This window comes from Dromaius novaehollandiae, chromosome 5 (assembly GCF_036370855.1).
Source record: "Dromaius novaehollandiae isolate bDroNov1 chromosome 5, bDroNov1.hap1, whole genome shotgun sequence".
In the NCBI taxonomy this organism is placed as follows: domain Eukaryota; kingdom Metazoa; phylum Chordata; class Aves; order Casuariiformes; family Dromaiidae; genus Dromaius; species Dromaius novaehollandiae.
In genome coordinates this window covers 19,621,112-19,646,032 of record NC_088102.1, presented here as the reverse complement: position 1 = coordinate 19,646,032, position 24,921 = coordinate 19,621,112, and the positions used below count along the sequence as shown (strand labels likewise).

Below are 24,921 nucleotides of genomic sequence, written 5' to 3'. Positions count from 1 at the left end.
GAAAAACAGTGAATCTTACCCCCTGTTCCGAGAACTTTCAAGAGTTCAAAGTTTTCAATGCCCACTTTCTCTGCATGGCCTGTCAAATTTGCTGAAGGAAGAAGAAAAAAAATACATCAGACATGTAACATGCAAACATCGTTTTGACATATTACTACAGCTTCAATAAAACAAAAGTTAGCAGCCGAATGAAATAAGCAGCACTAAGGACACACCAGCACCATACTGTACTATTTTAACTTCAAAAGCAAAGGAGTGCAATTTTTCCTGCAGCTATTGGTGTTCACAGAGGCACAGAATCATAATTTAGGTTGGAAGGGACCTCCAGAGGTCATCTAGTCCAAATCCCTGCTCAAAACAAGCATAATTAGATCATATTGCTCATGGCCACGTCCAGACAAGTCTTGAACAACTCCAAGGACAGAGATTCCACAGCCTCTCAGGATGTGTTCTACATTTAACCACCCTCATGGTATTTTTTTTCCCCCTAATATCTAATTGGAGTTTCCCATGTTCCGATTTGTGTCTGTCATCCCTCATTCTATCACCATGCGCCTCTGAAGAGTCTAGCTCCATCTTCTCTAATCATCCCCTGATCAAGTAGTTGCAGACAGCAATAAGGTCTCCACTTAACCCCAGAATCCTGAATACTCTCATGGTGCTGGATGAAATGTTACTTGGGATGAGGTATGCACAGAACTACTAAAGCTAGAAAGACTCTCCACTATTACCAAGGGAAAGATCTTGAATCTACCTGAACAACTTGTCTGGAAAAGACTATGCTGCTATAAAGTTACTTCATCTGCTGGGGAGCTTGGGGGAAGGGGATTCTACATTTTTCTAAATCTGTACCATTTTGAGTATTATTTGCCTAACAGCCATTTTTCTAAGCAGGGAAGTGAAGACCCCTGTTTGAAAAAGGAGGGCTTTTGTCTAAAACGATAAAAAGGCTTTAAGCAGCTCCCATCTTTCATGCCTACCATAGTATTAGTCACCCATTTATATCAATACAACTGTAGGCCATGCAGCAAAAGCTGCCCAGGGAAATGATCCACGTTAGAAGTAGTATGGCAAAAAAACAAATACATTTGATTATTCTTAACCAAGATCAGTTCCCTGATCCACTGTAATGACAAGCTGCACAGTTTTACTGGCTAAATTAAGGGTTAGGAACAACCAGCAGAAGCTATGTAAGTTGGCGTGACTGCTAAAAAAAAGTGCTTCTCAAACAGTAACTTCGAGCCAAGCTGCATGTTTCAAGGCTAATAAAAAGAAAATGAGGCTTAGGAAAGACATGCAAGAAGCTTTCAGCAGCAACAACACAGATTTCAAGTACAAAGATCTTTTAACCCTAAAGGAAAATTCTTTCAGACGCAATGCTGGAATTACTCAGTTCAACAGAAATTCTAATTTGGTTTGATATTTCTAAGGAACCCCATCAAAACTGCATGATAAATTCACTATCAGAATTTACAGTTAATCTCCACAGAATAGTAACTCGACAAGTCAAAACAAAGGGAACTCAAAGCTTCAGAAAGACTTCTCACTGCCTCTGCAGAGGAGGGATAAGTATCAGAAATCCTAACAGTAAATAAGTGAAAAAGCACATTCAAAACGTATTCCAACAATCCTAGAAATCTGTACACATACACAGAATGCATCTAGGAGTGACAGAGTAATATTAGTGCTCTCATACAAGGCACTGATGAAATCTCATCTAAAATACTGTTTTCAATTCTTATCATACATCTTTACAAGAGACTACATCAAACTTGGAATAGGCAAAGACACTAGTTGGTATTACTGGGAGATTAGAAAGCCTGAAAGAGCTTTTAGAATTTTCTCTTGAATGAATACAAGTACACCTGACAATCACTTTTGCAAATCTGAGGGAATCTGCAAGCTCTCCTAGTGTTAGGTGTAATAAAAAAAAAAAAAATACACAGCACAATAAAATTATTGGAACTGATGAAAAAAGTAATGTTTCTCCATTTTAATAACATAAAATAGACAAGACTTCAATACCAGAATTGTTAACAAATCAGTGATGCACTTGCTTCACATCAGTTGAGCTGAAGCTTGCTGTATTACTTTCACTGCAAACAGAACAAATACGGTTGCTAGTACCACATCACAGTTATTGCTGAAGTCAACAAAAGGAAAACATACTCATCTGCCAGGAGAAGAGCAATAGCAGGTAAGGCAGAAGTACACTACAATAACGCCTAAAGAATCATAGTAAGTCATGTCACACCCTCAGAATAGTCTGTCATGAGGCAACTGAGTATTACATGTTACTCTCTTTTTAAGAAGAGCTGAGAAGTATACTCAATGTAGGAAGTTTCAAAATAGTACCTTTCCTGCCATGAACAGCAAGAGTCAGGGACTATTCCAAGGAGTCCAGTGCTAGAGTGTCCACAATTTTTAATAAAATAGCGGATGTTGCTGAAGAGATCCAGGACATAGAACTTGTCTGGATACTAGCTAAATGCCGAATTTAAGCGGTAAGAAATGTTTACTTAAAAAATCCTCTGATTTCGATCTTCTGTTACGGAGTACCCCAAAAACATTTTAACATTTCATCTTTTAAAGAGCTGTCAAAAGAAAGCTTTTTGATTAAATGCCCTTCCAGAAGGCAAAACAGTCATTTAACTCTGCCATATTATTAGAACAGAACATAGATGGAGAGAATGGAAAATGGAGAAATGCCATATCTCCAGTAATACACCAAAGACTTGCAGTGCTGGCTATAGTCCTAAAAGAGACCAATTCTTAATTTAAATTGTATCCCACATTCACTAACATTAATAAAACTTTCCCCACTTTCATGAGATTAGACAGCAGTAAGTAAAGAGCTGAATGATAACTACTTTGAAGTATTATGTATTTGTTTCCATGTGAGCTGTAATTTTGCACTATCCATTTAATCCCATTTCTACTTCCATTTAAGCTGTTTCTTTAAGTGCCTAATCTTAAAAAGGAAAAAAAAAAAGTTAAGAATGTTACTGTAATCTCATTTTCTTAATAAAGGGGGGGGGTGGAACCAACACAAATAAGCATGTGAATGCTATAAAAAAAAAATTCCACCTCTTTCTTCATTATACTGAGAAAAAAAGCCAGCCCACAAGACCAGATGGCCAAAAGGTATGCATACCACATGGTGGTACGATAGGACACTTAACAGTTCCCAGACTGTACTGCCATTCCCCCAAAACAGCAAGCTGAAGAGCCTCCTCCTATTCCACATTCTTTCCCATGACACTGCTAGAGCAGTTCTTTGTCTTCATCCACTAAAGCTAAATGCAGCAGTTTTTGACATTCTACCAATGATGAGATGTAGTTTCCCCAGAGCTAAGGTTGCTATACTGACATTTCCTTGAACTTGCTTTGAGGAGTGTATATCCCCAAAGATGCCTTCTTATATTCACCAGTGACTCCAGAAGAATCCAAATGACCACTGCTGGAGAGACTTTCCACAAGGAACTCTTTCCTCAATTACAGGACAACTGTTCCAAGGCGTGCGTTTGAGGGACTTGCAACAAGGCCACTGCTGACAGATTGGATAGATCAGATGTATCAGAGAAAACTAGTAACTCAGGGAAAGGCCCCTCCCTCACCTTAACCATCACCATGCTAAAATTGGTATCAGAGCCTGATTCAACAACTGCCTGTGCAACCTGCATGAAGACAATGTATGTTAGAGTACATTACAGAAGGATGCACAGTCATAGATGAGGCTATTTCTAGCAGTAGCACCATAACACTTTAGTGTATACAAAGATGCCGTTCAGAAACAGTGGCTTTAGCTCAACTCTTCATTTAAGAAGTGAGCATGAGGAAAGCTGCTTTCACAATAGAAAGCTTTTATTTTTCCATGCTGTGCCTGCTCAAGTGCATTGATGCATCAGTGGAAGAGCACAAAGGAAGGGAACCTTGGACAGGAAGAAAATACTGCCCAAATCAACAGGACAAGAGCTTTTCCACACGTGATCTCAAGCTACACATGACACGGCAGTATCTAGGATGGTGGACATCATGAGACAGAGGGGAAAAACAAAACCAACAAACAAACAAAAAAAGCAGTAAGTTGACAGCACCTTCTAAGAGGCAAGTTAACTGCATAGGTGAACAGTTAGGAAAATTTCTATTTGCAGATTTTCCACTCTAGTCCACAGCAACCAGCATCAAACTAACATGGTAGGAAGCACGCAGCTGAGGGAGACGGAGATATAACGGATCAGTCCAGGAACAAACTAAAGGGAAAGGCAAGACACCACGGCCATCCATAAAAAAAAACAGAAATAATGGTATTGGACCCAAATGTCACCTCTAAAGGTAGCAAGAAAGCTAATGTCTAGAAACATTCCCACTGTGGAGACAAACATTCACATGCAGCGACACCACTGCATGATGATCCATATTGCTGTTCTCAATTCCCTAGGAGTATGGCAGCCTATTTAACTTTGGGAACCAGGGCCAAGTATTTCTCCTTGATGAAGAGGCTCCAGGTGACACAGGAAGTGACACCATCAACCAGACTAGCCTTGAACTGTGAGGCAGCCTGGTGGGAATTAAGAAGTGTGCAAGACAGTACTGCCTAATGACTCTACTTGCTTTTAGTTGTGAATTTATTACCTCAATAAATAATATTTCAGCAGTGGTGGGTTTTTAAGTTAAAGTGTGATGTGCCGTCAGATTCCAGACTCCATGGCATATAGGTTTTGAAGCAGAAAGATGAAACTAGAACTTCATCCGCTCATTTATTTCAAACAACCTTCAACTGAAGACAAGCTCTGCCTGAGAGCTGTGACTTGTCTTTGCTACTCTCCGCGAGACTAGCTCTCCTGTTTCCCTGAGCAGAGCAATGAACCTCCAAGGCTTTCAAGCAAAACAGTGAGAGAAAACAAGGAAGAAGGGAAGAAGAAAGTCTGCAGCATTTCAAACTATCAAGTGTCTGATACCTAGTGCCAACATCAGCTTTTTTCTAATCTATTACCCTAGATAATGCCCAGCTCCACTCACTTAACTGATCTACTTTTTAGTCACGGCAAAGAACAGATGCTGTTTTTCAAAGTTATTTGAACATAAACTTGAGAGTATCCTTTTGGGGCAAAGACTGGGTGTCCTTCCTTCAAATTAACAAAACTAGCACATTCTTTACTGAGTTGTCTCAGGCTTCTTGCAGTTACTTCGCGAAAGAAAAAGCCATACACACATATAATAAAAACCACACAACTATTCCTTGCTAGACACTGAAGAAAACACAACTAGGATGTTTTATTGTTTTTCTGTTTATATACAAAATTATTCTTCAAATATAACTGATTATAGCAACTGAGAATTATTTGTGAAGACAAATGAAAAATATTCCACAATCCCTTAAATCTGAAAGGCCATCACCACCTATTTGTCTGATCACTGAACAAAAGTACCATTTAATCATGACAGGGAACTTAAAACTGAATTTTTAAGAGGACACCATCTCAAGGATCACCTGCATTTTTCTTGGGCCAAAAAAGAATTTAGAACACAAATAAAGCATGCACACAATTCTGAACTCACAGTACAGAAGACAATACCATGCATGTTACTCTGAACTCCAGGATCACAACTAAGGTAAATGCGGTAACAGTTGCTCATGCTCTGTAGCATTAGATGCTTAAGGAGAACGGCACTTGAGCAGAAAAAAATTCCAGAACTCACAGAACTGTTGAACCCGTTCTGGAAGGCTTGGAGACCAAAAATTTGCACAGCCAAAGATGGCAAAGACCTTCTGAATTACTAGCTAAGCTTAATACAACATGTGGAAATTCAGAAGCATGAAATACTGTGGGGAAGAAGACAGATAACAATCACTGCCATTATCAACAGAGACTAAAGCTGCAAAAAAGCTATATCCCACCAAAGTTATTATTTGTATATCAGAACTTGAAATAGAAATAAAAAGAAATAAGTCTGAAACTAATGATGCAGACTCACAATAGTCTGAACAGGAAAATGCTGCCTTCTAAGAGCTATTCACATTCATCAGTAGCAGTCCCCTTCCAGTTCCAGTAGTTCCTATTCCAAAGGTGATTTTGCTATGAAGTTTGTCATTACTACAAGTCATTACTAGAAGTAAGCTAGAAGCTGAACGTGCAGTAACACTATACATCATGTAATAACACCCCCCCTCCCAAAAAAGTAGCTAGATAACACACTAATGAATAAAGTTGCTATAGATAATCTAATGCTGAAGAAAGGGTTGAAACAGCCAGATCAAAATAACAGATGTCTAAAGATTTTTGCATACCTTTTCAAATCAGAAATGACATCAAAGAGCAAGGTATGAATCAGCTGTGGCCTTCTCTGTCAGCAGAAATAAGTGACACGTCAAAAAATACACTTGCTTCAATCAGTCTCTCTCGACACAGTGTTAAAAGGAACAGAATGTAGATTAATTTATCAACAAAGGAAGAGCAACTGACAGTTTTAAGTTTTGGTGGAAGGGGTTTACATATTAGCTTCTGCAAACATTAACCAGGAAAGCTCAAGAATTATCTTGAGAACAATCCTCTCCAACATAAGCTTTTATGACCAATTGTCCAAACATAAAACATTTACAGTTATCAGCAGAAAAGGGGGAAAGGAAACAGTCACGAGAGATCACAAAAAACCCCCACAAAAATAATAGGACAGTGTGTAATTCAAGTCCTGCATAAACCAGGCCATCTGTCTATCTACAGAATAAGTTGGGAGCAAAGAAATCTTAATAGGGCTTGCACATTGTCATTAGGGTTGTATAACGGTTCAAAAAAAGAATAATTTACCCAGCGCTTAATGTTTACCACAAGATATCAATAAATGCTGCTAAGTGATAAGAGAATCCAACGGAACTTTCTACATCAGGAATACAGCTTTAAATCACAAGCTCAGATACCCAAGCTGTCTTATATGTTTAAGCAACTCTGCTAAGTGTTTTCTGGATAGTTTCCTAAACTTAAGAACCTAAAATGCATCTAAAGTAGCAATTAAAGCTCTTAACTGTTTAGTGAAATCTAAGATGAGCTTTTAAACCAACCTTGTGTTTAGAGTTCATTAGGACAGGGTTCAACAATAGAGTGGTAATAAAAACTATGCCTGCTAGTCCTCATTTATATTACGTATTTCATAGAATATCATTGAAGTAAAAAGAGCTTAAAAGTAGCAGACTTAATACCTGCAGATCTTTTTAGCCAAGTTCATTAGATTCCAAAGCTTGATAAAAATAGATAGTCACTCTCCTTCATAATCGAAGCTGATTTAGAACTTACCAGAAAATAAATACCAAAAATTTCCTAAACTACAAAACATAAAGGAAAAAGTCTTGATTTTGTAAAGAATAACATCCAGAGGTTTAAATTATATCAAAGATGATTCACAAATTCACTCTCTAAAAACAGGCTTTTTACTTCCTAGAGGAATACCAAAACATATATACATTAGTGCTTAAAAGGAAGAACTAGAACTAAAGTCACAGTTTAATATTTGAAATATTCAACTCTTAATATCTTCTGATATCTACAAAACATACAGAATTAGTAGATACAGTCATGTATGAAAACTGTTTCTTTCATGAGCTATCATTTAAAACATGGTCTTTAAACTTTCGTGTTTCCTTTTAAAAAATAATAAAATACTGTAGAGGTGCCAGCTGTAGCTCCATAGCAAAGGCTGAACTGTACTTAAAGCATGGTTTCATCATCTTTTTTAGGCATATGAATCTTCATAATGTCTTAGGACATATAATCTGAACATACAAGGCACTGTCTTACAATTTGCAAATAAATACTCTCTGGTTTAAGTTCTCACTCAAGAACAGGTAACAAAGAATTTATAACATTAAACCTTTTAAATACTATGTGTACTGTCTTCAGCCTCTCATAGTTTCATACTGAATTATGAATTGGACTACTTTTTGACTCAAGTGGAAGTTCCAGATTCTTCTGCCTCGGGAGCCCTGCAGCCCACTGCTGTATTGACTTTTGGGCTTCACATCCCTTTTCCCATGTTGGAGACAGAGAGACAAAGCACAAGTTAATGCAAGTTCTTCAGTCCAAAGTTTGTGATAGCATTAAACTGAATCCAAGTATCTTCTTCAAAACAGAGCAGACTTGCCAAAAGGAAAAGAACAATGGCTCAAAGCTAAACAAACAACATACACGCTGCCTATTGCCCACGCATTCACGGTCTCTCACAAATTCCCTTCAAGATCCCAGTTTTGCAAATCTTCATCTCTCACGAGGCAAAGCAGGAAGAACATAGGCATACCGCAACCGGACAACCTCCTACCTTAGTCACATACACTGAAAGTTCAAGATCCTTAGATCCATATTTTATTTTTTCCCCAAAAACTACAACAGAAGCCAACTGGAGAAAAAAAATCTCATGGTTAACAGTTCTACTTCATTCTTACCTTCCTATGTTACATCTTTCCCTTCTCTGTGCACACCCTTCTCCTTCACACAAAAATTATTCTTTAATAGGCTTTATATTTGCCATTGTTTGTTTCCCTGGCAAACAAAAAATGTGAAGAGGATATTTTTTTTTTCTCCTGCTGTAAACAGGACATAACTTCTTAGGTCTCCAAAAAGTTTAGAAGTTGTACTGACTCTGAGGTTAGCCTTAAAAAAAAAAAAAAAGACAGCTTCTCCTTTACAGAATTGTAGAAATAGATCATTCAGAAAAATTAATTTTAGTATTTTCAAACAGAACCAAAGCACAGGTTGTTCTTAACAGAAACAGACACCACTTCTTATCATTTGATCTTTGGCATATTGTTTTTCTTCTTTTATTTCCAGACAAGGTAAGAGGATTCCACTTTTCCCCAAACCTTCTTTCCTTCTCAATGTAAGCAAAAGGAGGTGGCGACTAATCTGAAACAAATGAACTGAGAGTTTCTGTTGAGGAAAAAACATTTTTTGTGACAGTCTCTTCTGAAGAAAAAATATATTCACCGACTGAAGTTTTAGCAGAAAATCATTATTAACCTGAAATGTGTCATAAAAGTCACTGTTGGTTCTACTCTACAAAACACATAGGAACAAAGAACTGAAGCACAGGCATGCAGGTTGTTTGCCCAGCCGTAGCAGGCGCAAAAACATTCTTTGCATCAGTAAAATAAACTACACGTACACTGAGCAGTGGCCAGTCTTTGTAATACAGCAAATCATATCGCATCTCACAAGGGCACTCAAGTGCTGTACACTGCAGGTCCTTCCCTATCACAGACCCAATCCACATGCCAATGAAGTGATGTTTTTTTAGCAATTGCTTTTTGGTCACGCAACAGAGAATGAGTTTCAGGGCCCTAATAATATCGAAGAGAGTGCTAAAATTAAGGTTGACCATACATGTCAAAGCCAGCATCATAATTTCAAAGTCAAAGGTAAAGTTTAAAAGAAGAGTCAAATCATGGTATGATAGGGTTAATGATCAGCTGAATGCTGTGTAGAATCTCTACAGGGTAAAACACTGCATATGCTCCAACTCTGCGTTTTCGTACACCACAATACTTGCTTGAAGCTAACAAGTCATCTGTTTTATTCTCAAAGATACTTGTGTCATCTTAAATGCAAGTTTTATATGTTCATTACTCACTTGACTGTAATTGATGCCTGTCTCTGTAACCAGTTTAATACTTTAAAAGCAATTCCAAGACTGAAGTAATAGCAAAGTATAACTATAGGCCCACATGCCTATGTTATGAACATAATAGTAACTCACTCAAAGTACTAAGAATTATCAAGAGGTTCATGCAACAACTTCCAGAATATGAAAATGCAACACTTCCTTCTCACAGAAGCCATGATTTCTACCACAATAGTACATGCTTTTAAAGCACTGTGGAGACTGACCTCTTTTTCATCTGCCAACTGACAGCTACGTTCAACATATAACTCTAAATCATTTAATTAGTCACAGAGCTAGCAACATCAAAGAAAGAACATAGAAAGGAGGGGAACTTGGGAATCTAAACAAATCGCGCATTAAAAGGAAAAGAAACCCACATTCAGGGTATATATAATCTCACTATTTTAAAAGAACAAAATTCCTATGGTTCCAGTTCCTGTTCTTACATGTCTCTTCAATCTCTTTCCCAAAATGAAGCAAAAGCAAATAATCACACTGCATGTTTTAAAACCTGAGAAAAGTTCCAAAATATCTTAGGGATTATTATTTTTATATAAAAGAAAGTCAAGTGCAATTTTCCCTTCAAATTATGGTATCTCCATGCATCGCAGAGAGACAGGTTCTGAGACAGTATCTCGATATGTGTCTTGCATAGTGATGACACCATTGACACCTTCAGGAGTAGGAGTCTCCCAGGAGTACATGACAGAGCAGCTCCCTCCTCCACCCTAATGTTCCAGAAATAGACGACCCCTTGCTAGAAAGCATTTTAAAGAAAGCATAGTTCTAAATACTTAATAAGGAGAAAAAGATGGGGAGAAGCAGCTGATTTCCATTAAACTGAATTTCAGAAGCTTATGAAGAGACAAACGAGCTTGAGAAAATTTACATTAAAAGCAAGCATCAGTACTTCCTGAATCTATAAAAGTTTACGATCAGGACTGATCAAAACAAAAATTGCCTATTATGCTATATTAGAGAGCTCTTTGCCCAGTCTCAAAGAATGTGTTTACTCCTCAAACTATCTTTAAATAAATATCCTGCAGAGATATCTGCTGTCTCAACTTCTATAAAAGAAATCTAGACATAGTAACTATACAGAATAAATGGGTTGCATTTCCTTTCCCACACTTCCTTCTCTTGCACACTGAAATCTAAAAGAACCTAAGGAGAGAAACACGTTTTCCACAGTTGTTCTTCCTCTACTTGAAAGAATACTACAGTCTCTTTGGTTTCTATGTAGCTATCAGGGAGAGTGTGCGTGTGCGTGTTTTCAAGCTGCAATGATAGCCATGTTCCACTGGGGTACTTCTGCAGAGCCCCTGGACTTGAGTGACCCTGTGATAAAAGGCTGAACATTATCAAAGTGATCTCAACAATAATACCAACTTTCATGAGTGGCCCATTAAAGAATGCTAACTATGTTAACCTGGGGGGTGCTTTTCTCAGAACTTCTGAGGTGAACAGCAAGCATCACGTAGCTACTTTTACTCGATTTTGGAGAAAAGAATAAAAGATGACGGAGAGAGGGAATTAAGGGCACAGGCTAATAACACCTTCACTGTTAATAAACATCAAAAATACATCTCCTGATTATATCCTACATGCGCTTTTAAATTAACAGTAAGTTCTAAATTTGCTGCAGTATTCAAGTTGCCTGGAAACTTCTGAGAAACACAGAGTCCCTATTAAAAATGTATAAAGATCTTCCATAACGCAACAACTTGCAACACAGCATTTCTGCTGTATCTCGAAAGGTCATATATATATATTTCACATGCTGAAGTACATCTACAGAGGGTCTTCAAGTAATTACTGAACTGTGAGAAGGCGCACAGACTGAAAACCCGGATAACTCGGTGGTTTTATGTTGGTACGTTCTTCCCTCTACAATTCAGGCATTTCACCGATGTCAGAGAAAATAAGCCACAGAAAACTGCATCATTTAGGACTGTAACAATACCCCCCCACACACACACCCTTCACCCCCAAATACTGACATACCCATAAAAGTCAAATCCACAAATAAAAAAATACGGAGAAGAGCTGGCTATTATCGCCAACCTCCTATCGCCTCCAAAAGCGCCCAATCCCTCAATGGACGGGAAAGAGGGGAGCCAAATACTCAAGCGAAATATTTCTCAGAAATAAAATAAAGGAAGCTTCCCCCCCCCCCCCCCATCTTATGCACTCTAGCCCATTTCTATCTGCTCATCGTCTTTTTTCTTCCTTACCCAGTTTTTTTTTCCTTGTTGGCCCCAATCAACTCTCTTGAACCCTCACCTCCCCTTCCTCCTTTCCGACCACTTCTCCCCCAGGTCCCTGCAGCCTATCGCCGCCAGGGCCCCCCTCGCCACCCTCCCCCGGGCACCAGCGCCCTCCTCAGCGCCCCCTCACAGCGCTGCCCCCCGGCGCGGCCCGGCGCGGCCCGGCCAGGCCTGCCCGCGGCCGCGCCGCCGCTCACCGTTCTTCAGCTCGTGCTTGACGGTGAGGAGCGGCAGCTCCCCTTCCTCCGCGGAGCCCGAGGGTCCCTCCATTTTCTGGCAGGCGGGCGCTCCCCTGCCTCTCCCCCGTGCGTGTGTGTGTGAGCGCGCGTGGAGGCGGGGATGTCACCTGGTCCGCGGCGGGGGGATCTTTCAGGGACGGCTCGAGGGGATAAGAGCCATCGGCGCGAACGGGGGGGGGGGGGAAGCGGGGAGACGGCTTTTCTCCCCTCCCCCTTAAGGGGAAAAATAATAATAAAAAAAGGACCAACAACAAACAGTTACTGAAACACAGGGAGACACACACGTAGGCTTCCCTCCGGCGGCGCTCAGCGCCAGCCCATGCCCTTGCGGCTCCCCTCCCCCTGCCCGGGCTGACCTCCCCGTCCCGCGCAGGGCAGGGCGCCGCGCCGAGCCCAGCGCGGCCCAGCCGGGATAGGCTGAGCCACCCGGGGGGAGGGGGGCGCTCCGCGGAGCGCCTTCCACTCCGCCGCTCGCGACCCCTCCTCCCCGCCCCAGCGCTCATTGGCGCGCGCGGCCGCGTACTACAGCCGCTGTTGGGCAGAGAACATTCTACACGCCTCCCCCCACCCTTCCGCCGGGCCGCGCGCTCCCTCATTGGCTCAGCGCCTGCGCCAACCGCTGGCTCCGCCCCGCGCGTTGCCCCCATCCCTCTACTCCCTGATCTTGTTTGTAAACATTCCCTCCCGCCTCTCCCAATCCCCACCCCCGCTCGGGGGCGGGCGCTGGGTTGCCTGGAGAAAAGCGGATGCGCAGATTGACCGCCGAAGCAGCCAATCGCCCGAGGAAGTGGCGGTGGCGCCCCGCCCCCGGGGCGCGCGGCCCGTTCCATGGTGCTGAGGGCCGGGGGGGAGGGGGTTGGGTCTCCCCACCCGTAGTGGAGGCGGGGGAGCCCATGCCCCCTTGGGGGGAAGCGGGTCCCCGGCGGCAGCGGGATGGGGGAAGCGGGGGATCCCCTGGGTGCCCCGCGGCGAGGAGGAGCGAGGGAGGGCGGGGAGCTTCCCGGAGGGCCGCGGGTGCTGCCGCCCGCCCCCTGCGGCAGAGGGCAGCCGGGGAGCTGCTGCCGCCAGTGTGGCGCGTCGGTATGTCCGCCTTCAGGGCAGCGCGTAGCGGCGGGTCCGTGGCCGCGGCCATGTCGCGCACGCTTCGTGGCTGGGCGCAGCTGCCGCGGGTGCCGGGCGGGGCGGCGGGGTGGCGGCCCGGCGAGGGCTCTGGGAGGGGAGCGACGGCCCGGGGCGCGCGCGGGTGGGGAGGCGCCTTGTAAATGCGTCGTGTCGCCCGGCGGGGCCCTGCCCTCGGCTTTAGACGGGGCTGCCGGGCAGCCGGTGTTGTCGTGGTGCTGGGAAGTTGTACAGAGTGAATTTGCTCGAAGATAAAACAACCTTTGTAATAGCTGAACGGTCGAAAGGACCGGAGGAGGTTGGTTAGGCACACTGGTTCGGGATATGCTTGTCACCGGGGTCTCCACCTCGGCCTGTCATGAGGTCCAAGCAGGAAGAAGCACTGCATCAGCGTGCTACTTTACATAATCTGGTGCATCTTCATTGGTCCCACTTACTGTTTGGGCACAATATTCTGGTAGTGACTTTTTTTCATTTTTAAGGAAAAAAGTCTGGCGTTTTGAATCATATTAGGCCTGTTTATCTCACCTAAGCCGCTCTCATGTTTTGGAAGCAATCTGCCTCCTCTAAAGCTGTCTACGGTTTCCTACTGATCCGGAGGCAGATTACACAAATTACTTTTCCTTCCATTTCTTATTTACAATAATTCATGGCCTGTTTCTTCTGAATGCTGTTGGTTCCTGTTCGCATTTTTCTCCTTAGAGACTTTATAACAAGATGCTAATTTGTAATGCCCTGTCACGTATAATATCTGTGTTCAGGCATAGCATTTGACCCTGGTACAACAAACACCAGTGAAATAAAATGTCTTCTGTTAGTCTGTTATTCCAATATTATATATTTTTGTGTGTGTATTTGTACATAATATATATATGATATATATGTGTATTTGTACATATATATACACACACTACTACAGTTTCCTCAAGAAACACTGATGTGAACTGCTTAAAAGTTGATAGCTTTCTACTGTAATATTGTTTCCATGCCAAGTCTTGTTTTTCATTTTCTATAACTTTTTTCTGAAATTAAAATGTCTAAGGGTTTCTTAGTATTCCTGGTTAGACGGAGATAAGACTGCAGGTATTCTATTCAGGTACCTCTCTGTCGCACATGGTACACACACAACTTTGCTGGGACTGTCCATCTGCTGCCTTTTGACTCTATGTTATCAGGACTGTTAATATAGAAAGTTTGATCATAGAAGGTATTTTCGAACTGAAAAATAATTAACTATTTTTTTTTCACTTGATTTTAGAAGGCTCTCTATTGCAGAGACAGTAAATGTTACATCAACATAATATTTTGTTGAATTACAGTATGTAATGTAATGAAAATATAAAATGAAATGATAAAGTTAGTTCTTAAATTAAATTTTTGCATCTGTGTAACTCTAATGGCTCCTTTGTACAGTGGGGAGTGTCAACTTAATTTCTTCTCTACCAGAAGTAACAGCTGTTCCTGGTTATTCTTTGACCTAGGTGTTGTATCTTAAGAGTCTGATGCAATATGTCATCCAGTGGCTCTTCTAGCCTACACTTTGGACTAACAGTCCTGGGCAGCCTCAGAAGAGAAAAACTGAAAACCAGCTCCACTGTGTCCCTTACTAGCACTTAGTACTAGTAGAGCTGGCAATGAATCCAACAGCTGCAAATAGTCCAAGATCTTGATTTCGGATGTTCATAGTTGGCAGGCTTTATCTGCTTGTTTGCCTCAGGCTGAATCCTTCTTTTTTCTCCTTTTAAGTTTCAGCTAAAATGGTTTAACAACTTCAAAGTATGAGGAGGTAATCCTTAAAAAAAAACCAAAAAACAGGGTTAGTGGTCCATCATAGTAGCTCTTGACTATGCATATAGCAAGACACAGTGATTACCCTGTATTCAGTTTTTTTAAGTTGTGACTGGGTTTGGAATTACATGATCTTACTGGGCTTGGACTCAAATGAAATGACAGGTCAGGGACCCTCTGATTTGCACCTTGGAAGAAACAGCTGAGCAACATGGTTATTCCATAAAAAAATTTAAAACTTCTATATAAAAATCCCTTCAGTGTTATAATATTTTTTGCAATTGGTTTCTCATGTCATACCCAAAAAACAGTGTTATGGAAAACTTGAAATAATCCTATCTTTTGACATACATTAAGACAACAGGGCTACACTTACACAATCCTAAAGCTCCTGTCCATATTCTGTGAGTGCAAGACCATGCTCAAATTTTCATTCCAGCTGAGCTTTCAGGAACACCAGAGGATTAAACTTGGTCCTATGCTACATTTGATTTGAGAATGGATCTACCTCCAGTGCAACAGTCCAGACATAGTGAGCTCCATCACCTTTATATTTGAAGTAACATGACATGGCTTTGTGGTCATTTCAAAAAGGACACAGTATTGTCAGCCATCAGGGTAGATAGGATTTACAGGTAGGTGGAAACATACAGTAACAGTAAATAAAACAGATGAGGACTCATTCTCTGGATTTCAGGGCAAGTGGCATGGTGTGTGCACAGCTACATTCTTTCACCTTCAAAACAGGGTGGACTTTTCTATGCAGCTTAATGGATTTAGACATACTGCAAACAGTTAATGGCCCATGCTAGTGGCAGGACATTGTCTGGGAGCGTCCTAGTCTAGGGCCAAAATCATACCAGAAAGCATGCCAGCGGTCAGAAGTATAGATAAGCATGTGCCAGCACTAAGGTTCTGCCCTTGTCCCAGTTAGATTACTGAGACAGACGTTGTCACAGAGGTGGATGAGGGAGGAAATTTGGCTTGAGCCTGCAGCTAAAGCTAGAACCTTAAACTTAATACAGAAACAGTGATGGACTGTAGATACACAGGGAGAACAGAATAGTCTGTAAGATTTATGGTCTGGAGAAATAAAGCCCTCCTTGCTATATAAACTGTGCTCTTGGAAGTGCAGCTCTGAGTGCAATTTAACTGACCGAAAATGTCATTTGCACTTTAAATATTCATTTATATGTGTGATGAAAGAATGCACGATCGTGCATTCAATAAATTACCTCTGCAATGTTAAAAGGTAAAGAAATGGTTGGTTTAAGAACGATTAAAAACTATGGGGTGATGTACGGCAACTCTCTGTAGTGCAGATGTAATTTTTTTGAAATAGAATTTTCAAGCTGGGCTGATATTTGTGTGACCTGACAGGTCAATCAACCAACAGTTCAGTGTTTGGGCTGAGTGTGTGCTGCAAGTTTGGGAACACAGAGTAACAGAGCTCTAAACAGAATGTCCCTTCTCTGCCCCATAACACAACTGTTTAAAAGTATGTGTATTTACTTGTCATTTCTAATTGTGAAGAGAGAGACAAAAAAAAATGTTGTGGGAAATACCCACGTGGAAAGATGTTATTGAATTTCGTCTAAGAAAAAGTGTCACAACATTTTGTTTTTGGTTCTAAAAGAGGTAGTACTCCAAACTAGTTTGAGGGCTGAGGTGAAATGCTCTGTATGAAGACTTCTGGGAGGAAGTGAGAGAGCGAGAGAAAGAAGAAAATGAGTGCTGTTGTTGCACACTTCCAGGGTGTTACTGCTTTACAGTTTTGAGGTACTTGATTTACTTTCTTCCTAATGGGAAGCTGCTTGTTCCGTTTCTACGGAGCTGAAATTGGAGACCTCAGGCACTTTCTTATGGTCGTTGAATTCTTACCAAAATAGGTGTAATTTTCAAAGTAGAAATGTTGGAAAGCCAGATGATACAAATTGTTCCCCATAATAACTGCACAGAGAACATTAATACCGCAAGGGGAAAAAAAGATAAAATTTTGGAAACTAAGAAATAAATTTAGGGAGGGACTCCCTATGAGAGACTTGATAACATGAAACATGGCTTTTGGGCGCAATTTTAGTACAGATGCGATTTTAGTATAGTAGTAGGACTAATTTCTAGTTTACATACAGTCTGTGTTTGAATAAGCTTTTTTTAATCTGCAGTTGAACATTTTGTGCTTGATAACTGTCAGAAAAGTAGATGGGGTAGGTAAATTTGCTGTTTAAAGCATTTTTCTGTATGAAACTGATCTGGCCAACAGTTTTATCTCTAAAACCACTTAATGTAATACCATGAAAGGAGAAGTTATGCTAAGCATCCAAGCCTAATAATTCTTTTAACGGAAGTGGTACGACTCTGTCAGGAAATGGATTGTTTCTTGAAAGAATGAATAAAAGTGATGAAGATGTGTCACCGATTCTAGGCTTACATCTTTGCGTCAAAATGAATTTCTTTGATTAAACTAAGACCTGTTTCAGTATGTATTCATTTCTTCACTGAAAATTCATTTGCTTATTTTCTCAGTTACTATACAGTTAAAACTGCTGTTCAGCATGTTCAGAAGTTTAATTGTTAAAAATCTCCATTTCTATAAAAGAGAAACAATAAAAGTATTTGTTACGTTACTTGCTTTCTGATTAGGAAAAAGGAAATGAATGAACAATATTGGGAGAGAAAAGGAAGCAGTACCATCTAATAAAACAGAAATAGTGGCTCATTTCAGTTTCTAATCTGCTCAAATGCTTAAGCTAGACAAGACAGAGATGGATTTTATAGTTAATACAAAAATTTGACTTTTGGATTCTAGTTCTCAGTCATAGGGAAGCTATTTTCAGATATGTTGTAAAAAATGCAGAGGACTGTAGTTCATACTGTTATTATTAAACCTCCAAGTAATACTGACTGCAATGTAATTAAATTCAAAATCCTTTTCAGAAGACTCATCTGTGAATTCACACTATTTTGAAAATTGACTGTAAACTTTAGAGAAGACGACTTTAAAAAGGAGAAGCTAATCAACATGATCTGAAAGCTAGAGATGAGGAAATTAAAACTTTTAACTCACCATGGAGACCATGAGTACATCCTGATACTTGCAGAAGCCATGCATCTGCTCTCCACCCCCTAAAGAAGGAAGCAAAACCATGAGAAAAAAAGTGATTAACTGGCAGAGTTTAAAGGTATGCATTGTAGTTTTTAGAGATCCTACAGAAAAGGAGAGAAGCTAAAAGAAGTGCCACATAAAATGAAGAGAAGGGGAGAAGTCAGTTTTAAGAAGGCATAAATGAAAACTTCTAAGTTTAACTTTTTATTGCTGACAAATTTAAAGATACTGCATCTGTTGAATTACCAGAGAGCAAAAAAGAGGATTAACAAATCAAACAGTATTGCAGAGATTACTTTATTCCTTTTTTCTTTACCTCAAAGACAGTTATGCAGCTATTGATTTTAAAAGTGTTCTTTTAAAGATTGAAAAAATGAGATGGTCCCATGAATTGGAATATCAGAAGAGCAGATCCTAAAACAGCTGGATAAATTAAAAGCAATATGTTCCAGATTCAGATAGTATACCTCCAGGAATTTGGAAGGAACTTGAAATAAAACTACTGACCTCCTCAGAAAAAAATATGAAAACTCCTGTTAGTTGCAAGTATTATACCAGATGACTGGAGGGCATCTCTTAACATAGTGTAATATAAGCAGCATTACAACTAAAAAAACCTCTTTAAAAGGCCCAAGAAGTGTTTTGAGAAAGATGTGAAAGATGAGCTTTAGTTTTAAACAACCAAAAAAATTAAAATGGATAATAAAAACAGTAGCTAAACATGATGCCATGAACACACCAGAGATAAAATATTACTATAAAAAATCAGGTAATGATAAATAGATAGCTGAATTATAATTTTTCAGTATATCTAAAAAAATTCAGGATTTTAACTGCAGTTGAATAATTGACATTAGCACTGTAAATTGCGTGACTTAGAACCAGAACTAATGAGTAACTGATATTCCTACAATTCTGTAATTTTGTTACTGGAGTTCTTGAACATTTCATTCCATCCTGATTTATTGGGATATAACATACAGATTAAGGTGATTCTAGCTCAGCATCCTTGTCTCCAGCAGTGGTTAATAGCAGTTGTGTAGTATCATGACATCCTCTGCAAGGAACTTCTGCAGTTTAGTTATGCTTTGTTATGACTAAAGGCCTCTGTTTGTTTGCTTTGACTTTGCTGTTTGCTAGTTTCAGCTGAAGAGCCATAACAAGCTGAAAGGAAGATAGGGTGAAGAATTTTTATCTTTTATCTCTTTCATGCTATGCAGTCTTTTTTGTTAGATCTGCCACTGTCTCATAAGTCAAACCCAGAAAGTTGAAGCACTAATCCCCCCCTACTCAAAATGTTCAGTAAGATATCTACAGTAAGCATAGAATATGCATCAGGCACTAGGAGAGCTTTGAGCTTTCAGTAATCCATTCAGAGCCTCATTTCTTCCATCTTTCTTAGGTAAACGACTTACAGGGGAAACCAAGGTTATTTAGATGTTAGAATCCTTGGTTTCAGTACACCCCTATCTTTTCATGGATCTCTTCTCTTCTGATGTGAAGTGTTCGCTGTGACAGTCTTTTGAGAGGAAGTCAGAACACCTGTTTGTCAGAAAGCATTTTATATTCCTTTTGTAAAGGCCTCAAGATTTGCGTTTTCTCAGAAGTGTTAACCTTCCATGCACAGAAATGTCCCTTAAAGCAATTTTCCTCTGGCTGTCATTGAGTAAGTCTGGCTAGGAGTGAAGTTTGGCATCTCTCTCCCTAAACATGTCACATTCAAAGCTATTTTTTCTGTTGTGACTGCCTGTCAACATATTGTTATGCATAGTTTATGGAACAGTGCAGCAATGAAGATTTTTTGACATTGTAAATAACTTCATTTACTCTCAGTTACTTCCACTGCCACTGTCCCCAGCATTTTCTGGGATTTAATGAGGATTTAAACTAATATCAGGTCACTAGCTTCAAAGGAATGCTCACAGACATTCTCATTCAGCCAGATTTTGATACACGAAATCCACCATGTCATTACAGATTAAGTGACTTTTTTCTCTTTGGATTCAGCGTTGCCTTTCTAGTACTGTAGTGCGATGCAGTGGATGTTTGCATCTTCAATATGTAAAGTCAAATGAGGTGAACCCTGTAGATTCTTAGAATCTCTTGCAATAAACAGTGAAACTAGGGTATCATTTCAACTTAATCACTCATTTCTCAGAGTAATGTACATCTGCAACATGGTCTTGTGATGTCTTCCCACCAAAACTTTCCATTTTGGGTGGTAGTAAGTTATTGTTTATATTATTTCCTCCCAGTCTGTAGATAATGAATTAGTAGAACAGTTCTGCTGTGTGACAGTATTTCTCTTTAGAAAGCTGTCTGACTGAAAATAGTGGACAAGCTTGCACTACTGTTTCGGTTTATGCATTAGACAAAATAACTGCTTTTGGATAGCAAGTGCCAAAGCAACTATTAGAATTATAAATCATTTTGGGTTGGACATGAACATGTGATATGCACTGCAGTCCTGGAGCACTGTCCTTTGATTATAGGAGGGAGTTTAGGGGGAGCTCTGCAGAAATCATGAGTCCTATGATTTTGACAAACACAGAATTAGTATTAATCTGTTATTTAATCTTGTGCCTCAGGACAGGATCTTGGTTTTTGTAGCCTTTTATGTACTCTTTTTGGCTTCAGATAGCCCATGAAAAAGTAATCATTCCTCTTCTAAGGCAACAGTCACCTATTCTTCCTTGTGCCTCTCATTTTTCTCTGTGCAAGAAGATGCCTTCTCACCCCACCCACATGCCCCAGGAGAGCAGCCTTCCCTCCCCGCTCCCTGCCTCTGCTACAATAGCAGCAACATTCATTTGTATTCGATTACAGATTCAAGGATGTTATTGTCATAGTTGCAGGTCATGCTGCGCATCTGCACATCATCACTGGTCTCATAATTTTTCCTTTTAATGCTTCTATTCACAGTGCATCCACATATAGATGAGGGTTTGGGCCACAGTTCAGTCTGTACCGGTCATTTTTATTTGGTTGTTCTGCTTGGTTTTGGAAACTTTATTCCTGTTGAGCTGAAAAGTAATGGATATAGAAATCATACTGCCTTATTAAAACAGAACATTGTTTAGAAATAACAATAAAAGCAAAATATTTATAGAGGAGAAAGTCTACCTGTCCATCTTATTTGTAATATTACTATCTCCTGTTCATAGGATCCTCACTGCTAATCTTTAGGTATTTACCTCAGAGAGGCTTACCTCTAGTCTTTCCTGGTTATTTTTGTCTTACATCTACCTATTAAGTCTAAATATTCATGCAGTAAATATCCCAGCATTCAGGTTACCTACAGTATGCATCAGATATTACAAAGAAGGCACAATTTTATGCTGAATTACTATAAAAAGATCTAAAGAATTAATTTAAAATGTTATTTTAAATGTGGTATTGTGTGTTAGAGGTTATTTTCAGTGGAAGGTTCAATATATAATGGAAAATACATGGTTATGGTTTTAGTCACAGGACAAGTGTTCAGTGCAGGTATGAGATTACATCTCATTGCAGTAATGCTGAAGAGCCCTCTCTATAGATTGGCATCCCTTCGCATGGAACAATATACAGCCCCTCCCCCCCCCCCCAATTTCTCATTAATGTGCTTTGATGAAAGCTCCTAGAGTACAACTGAGAACTGGGAAAACTTTGACTTCTTCACTGAACCTGGTAATTACTCTGATGCTGGTTCACCGTGAAAAAATACTTATCAGGAACAAAGTAGGCCATCTGTAAGCATGGTACCCTCTCTGCTCCTGCTCAAGAAAGACATTTGAGATGTGTGACTCCTGCACAATTCATGAACCCAAAGTCACACGATTTAGATGCATTTCATTTTTGTAAATATTCTTAGCTATTTTTAATGTACATAGATTATATCCTAAACAATGCCTGCCCAATACACTTTGTTTTGCATACTTTCTTTTGTATACTTGGTAACCATAGAAAAGTCACATACAGATCATTCTATCGTTTGAACTATAGGATATTCATTTGGGACTGTCTTGTATTCTGTTAAATTTATACAGTCTTGAAATAACTGTTTAATTGAGAACAGTTTGCTTTATGTGATCAACCATGGAATGAGTGCGCGCGCGCACACACACACATACACACACATGCATGTGCACACACTTTTTTTTCTTTTTGGCCTAGAGTTTGAAACCAAGTACTGGTTTTAATAGTTTCTTGCTTCAAAAGGAGTGGAAAATATTGTGTAATATTTTCCAGACTGAAGCAGGATCTACTCCAAATAGTTAGTTTTTAAACCTTCCAGTAAATGAAAAAGAAAAAAGCACATTTATTGTTTGGTTAGGAGGATACAGATTTATTAATTCTTATATGTGATTTCATATTCTTTACATTCCTTCTGGTAAACTGTATTTTTTATGTCAAGCAAGGAAGTCTCACTTCTTTCCAGTCCTGCATTTTTATGCTCCAGTGAACTTGTTATTTCTGAGTATCCTTCCACAGACACAGTGATCATATATCTCATGTATTTGCAGTATTTAAGTACTTGCTAGATTCAAAATTAGCCTTATGTACCAAAATGTCTATGTCAAAGTCTTTTAGTATACAAAAAAAATAGTATAAGAATAGAGAAGAGATTTCTACTAGGGAAAATAGGAAAACCTACTCTATCAGTAGAGAATGGACTTTTAAAGTCATTAGCTACCAACATCTTTTCAAATGTTTTGGAATAAACACATTAGTGATAACTTTTTTTTTTTTTTTAACCATCAATCCCCTCCTAGTGTTCCTCAGTCCGACTGGATATCACACGAGGTTCTAGTAAGTCACGTCTGTTCATCTTCCTTTTAGCTGGTTAAAATCCTCTATCTCTTTCTGTAGTGAGAAACACCATCAGTCTATATTCAAATGATAATGCTCTTCTGTTTTTTTGTATTATTAAAAATATTGCTTGATAAATACACCCTGCTCTATATGCAGTTGTTTGTTTTTATTTCCATGTAGCTGGGTACCTTACCTGTTTTGCTGATTTATATTTTTCTATCCAGAAATGCTGGTCTTAAAGATTCAGTCCATTTTCAAAAGTCTAGGTGGTCCCCAAAAGAGGGTCTTCATATTAATTGTGTTAAAACAGAAAAACAGGGCTAGCTTTGAACTAAATTCCTTCCTCCCTTGCCTCCCATCAAAACCCCATACATTTACTTAAACCTTTGGAGACAGAAACCATAGGTTTTCACAGTTCAGTTCTAGCAAATGTAAATGCTCTATTTATTTCTAATTATACTTTTAAACTCGGAGCCCATTAATGCAAGCTGATGAGTGCTCTTCATTTCCCTTGCCTTTTTTTACTGCAGATGCTGTCTGGCCCTGATTTGGGACAAAATCGGGTCAATAATAGCGAATTCATTGTATTCAGAGCACTGTTCTAAGACACTCATCTCAAAAGTGAATATGTTTATGATTGAAGGAGTATCTGTGTTTGTAGACTGCACTCTAATATAAAAGTAGTTGAGTTAGCTTTAAATATGTTAGCTTTTGGAACCGGAATAAAACAGTTCATGTAAAATACTTGGCTTTTGTATCAAGATAGTCAAGTAAATTAGTTCAGGAGATTGCAGCATACCATATAGATAACAGTAGCTAACTATTAGTTATATATGATAGTTATATATGATAAAGTCCACTGCTTGGCTGTCAGCTTTTATGTTAACCTTTAAAAACAAAGAAATTGCCCTTAGCTCAAGAGGGTCCTGGACCACAAATCATGGATATACCAGACAAGTTTTGTCAAACATTTGCTTTTATTTTAAACTCTTCCTTAGATACACACCGTTGGTCACTGTCAAAATCAGTACGCTTGGCTTGATGTAGCTTTAATATTAGCCTTGTTCTAAAACTACTTTGCATTATTTGAACTTTATTCATGTATTAATCCACACTACAAAACTCTTAAGGCACTATGGTATAATGGAAACTGCAAATCCTGTTCAGAGAAGGAGGAAAGTCCAGTCAGATGAAAATCTAACACTCAAGTAAGCCAAAAGTGTGCTCCCCTTTGGGAAAAGAAAAAAAAGAAAAAAAAGAAAAGAAAAGAAAGCTGAGCACATTCTCCATACTTGGGATATATATTTGTTATGTGAAAAATTTCAAAGAACAAGAATGGTTATTCAGAATTTGACATCTTAAAGCACCTCCTAAACAGAAGATACTGAATTTTTAGGCAGGTTATTGCAATTGCCTATCTGGCATGTAGTGAAACACAGAAAGGAGCAATAGTTAGTAAGCAGAGGGAAAAAAAAAAGAGCTAAAACTTATTTCTAAACTATGTGGTTCATCAGTACTAATTATAACTTACTTTCTATCAAGGGTGTTAGCTTGTCCCGTACATATATGTATTTATAAAAAGCACATGTATTACTTATATTTTTTCCTGTCCATAATACAGGAAATATTTAAGCACTTCATCCATCCTGGAATCAATAGGACTACTTCTCCACTTATGTCTATTACTTACTCTGTTAATACTCATAGACGTATTATAGGTTTGAGGCCTGAGACTGTAAGGTCTGAGACAAGGTTTTATGCATATTACTGTAGCCATTTCTAGGAATCCAGTGATTAAACTTATAAACTAAATAGCTTAATTTTTTTCTGTATTTTTTCTGTGCAAAAGATGGGCTCCAACCTGGATTCATGTGTTGTTTTATCTCTAAAAATTGATTTTTGGAGGTTGAGCATGCCAAGGTACAACCTGTCTAGCTCAGGTCTTTTAAAAATATGA

General features: G+C 39.4%; 2 protein-coding genes and 1 long non-coding RNA gene across 11 annotated transcripts in view; 1 reads left to right on the top strand and 2 right to left on the bottom strand.

The window, feature by feature from the left end:
* Positions 1 to 12,697, bottom strand: part of RPS6KA5 (ribosomal protein S6 kinase A5) — a 72,217-nt gene extending 59,520 nt beyond the window's left edge. Inside the window, exons 1-2 of one of the 2 annotated variants that reach the window (XM_026112281.2) lie at positions 12,116 to 12,697; positions 20 to 91 (exon numbers count right to left, since the gene is read on the bottom strand). In XM_026112281.2, coding sequence (XP_025968066.1) covers positions 20 to 91; positions 12,116 to 12,188 — 145 coding nt within the window. In that variant the 5' untranslated portion in view covers positions 12,189 to 12,697. Of the gene's footprint in view, positions 1 to 19; positions 92 to 6,292; positions 6,422 to 12,115 lie in introns of those variants that run through there. The other variant, XM_064512190.1, reaches the window with a different exon arrangement.
* A 390-nt stretch (positions 12,698 to 13,087) lies between these two features.
* The window catches only part of DGLUCY (D-glutamate cyclase), a 45,842-nt gene continuing 34,008 nt past the window's right edge, over positions 13,088 to 24,921 (top strand). For 2 of the 8 annotated variants that reach the window (XM_064512178.1, XM_064512184.1), the window contains exon 1: positions 13,088 to 13,237. The gene's annotated coding sequence lies outside the window, so the exon portion shown is untranslated. Of the gene's footprint in view, positions 13,238 to 18,112; positions 18,247 to 24,921 lie in introns of those variants that run through there. The other 6 variants (XM_064512181.1, XM_064512186.1, XM_064512183.1 and 3 more) reach the window with 5 other exon arrangements.
* LOC112990269 (uncharacterized) overlaps positions 14,633 to 24,921 on the bottom strand; it is a 31,680-nt gene continuing 21,391 nt past the window's right edge. The window contains exons 2-3 of the long non-coding RNA XR_003261044.2: positions 18,132 to 18,190; positions 14,633 to 15,068 (exon numbers count right to left, since the gene is read on the bottom strand). This is a non-coding gene — a long non-coding RNA (uncharacterized LOC112990269). The remainder of the gene's footprint in view (positions 15,069 to 18,131; positions 18,191 to 24,921) is intronic.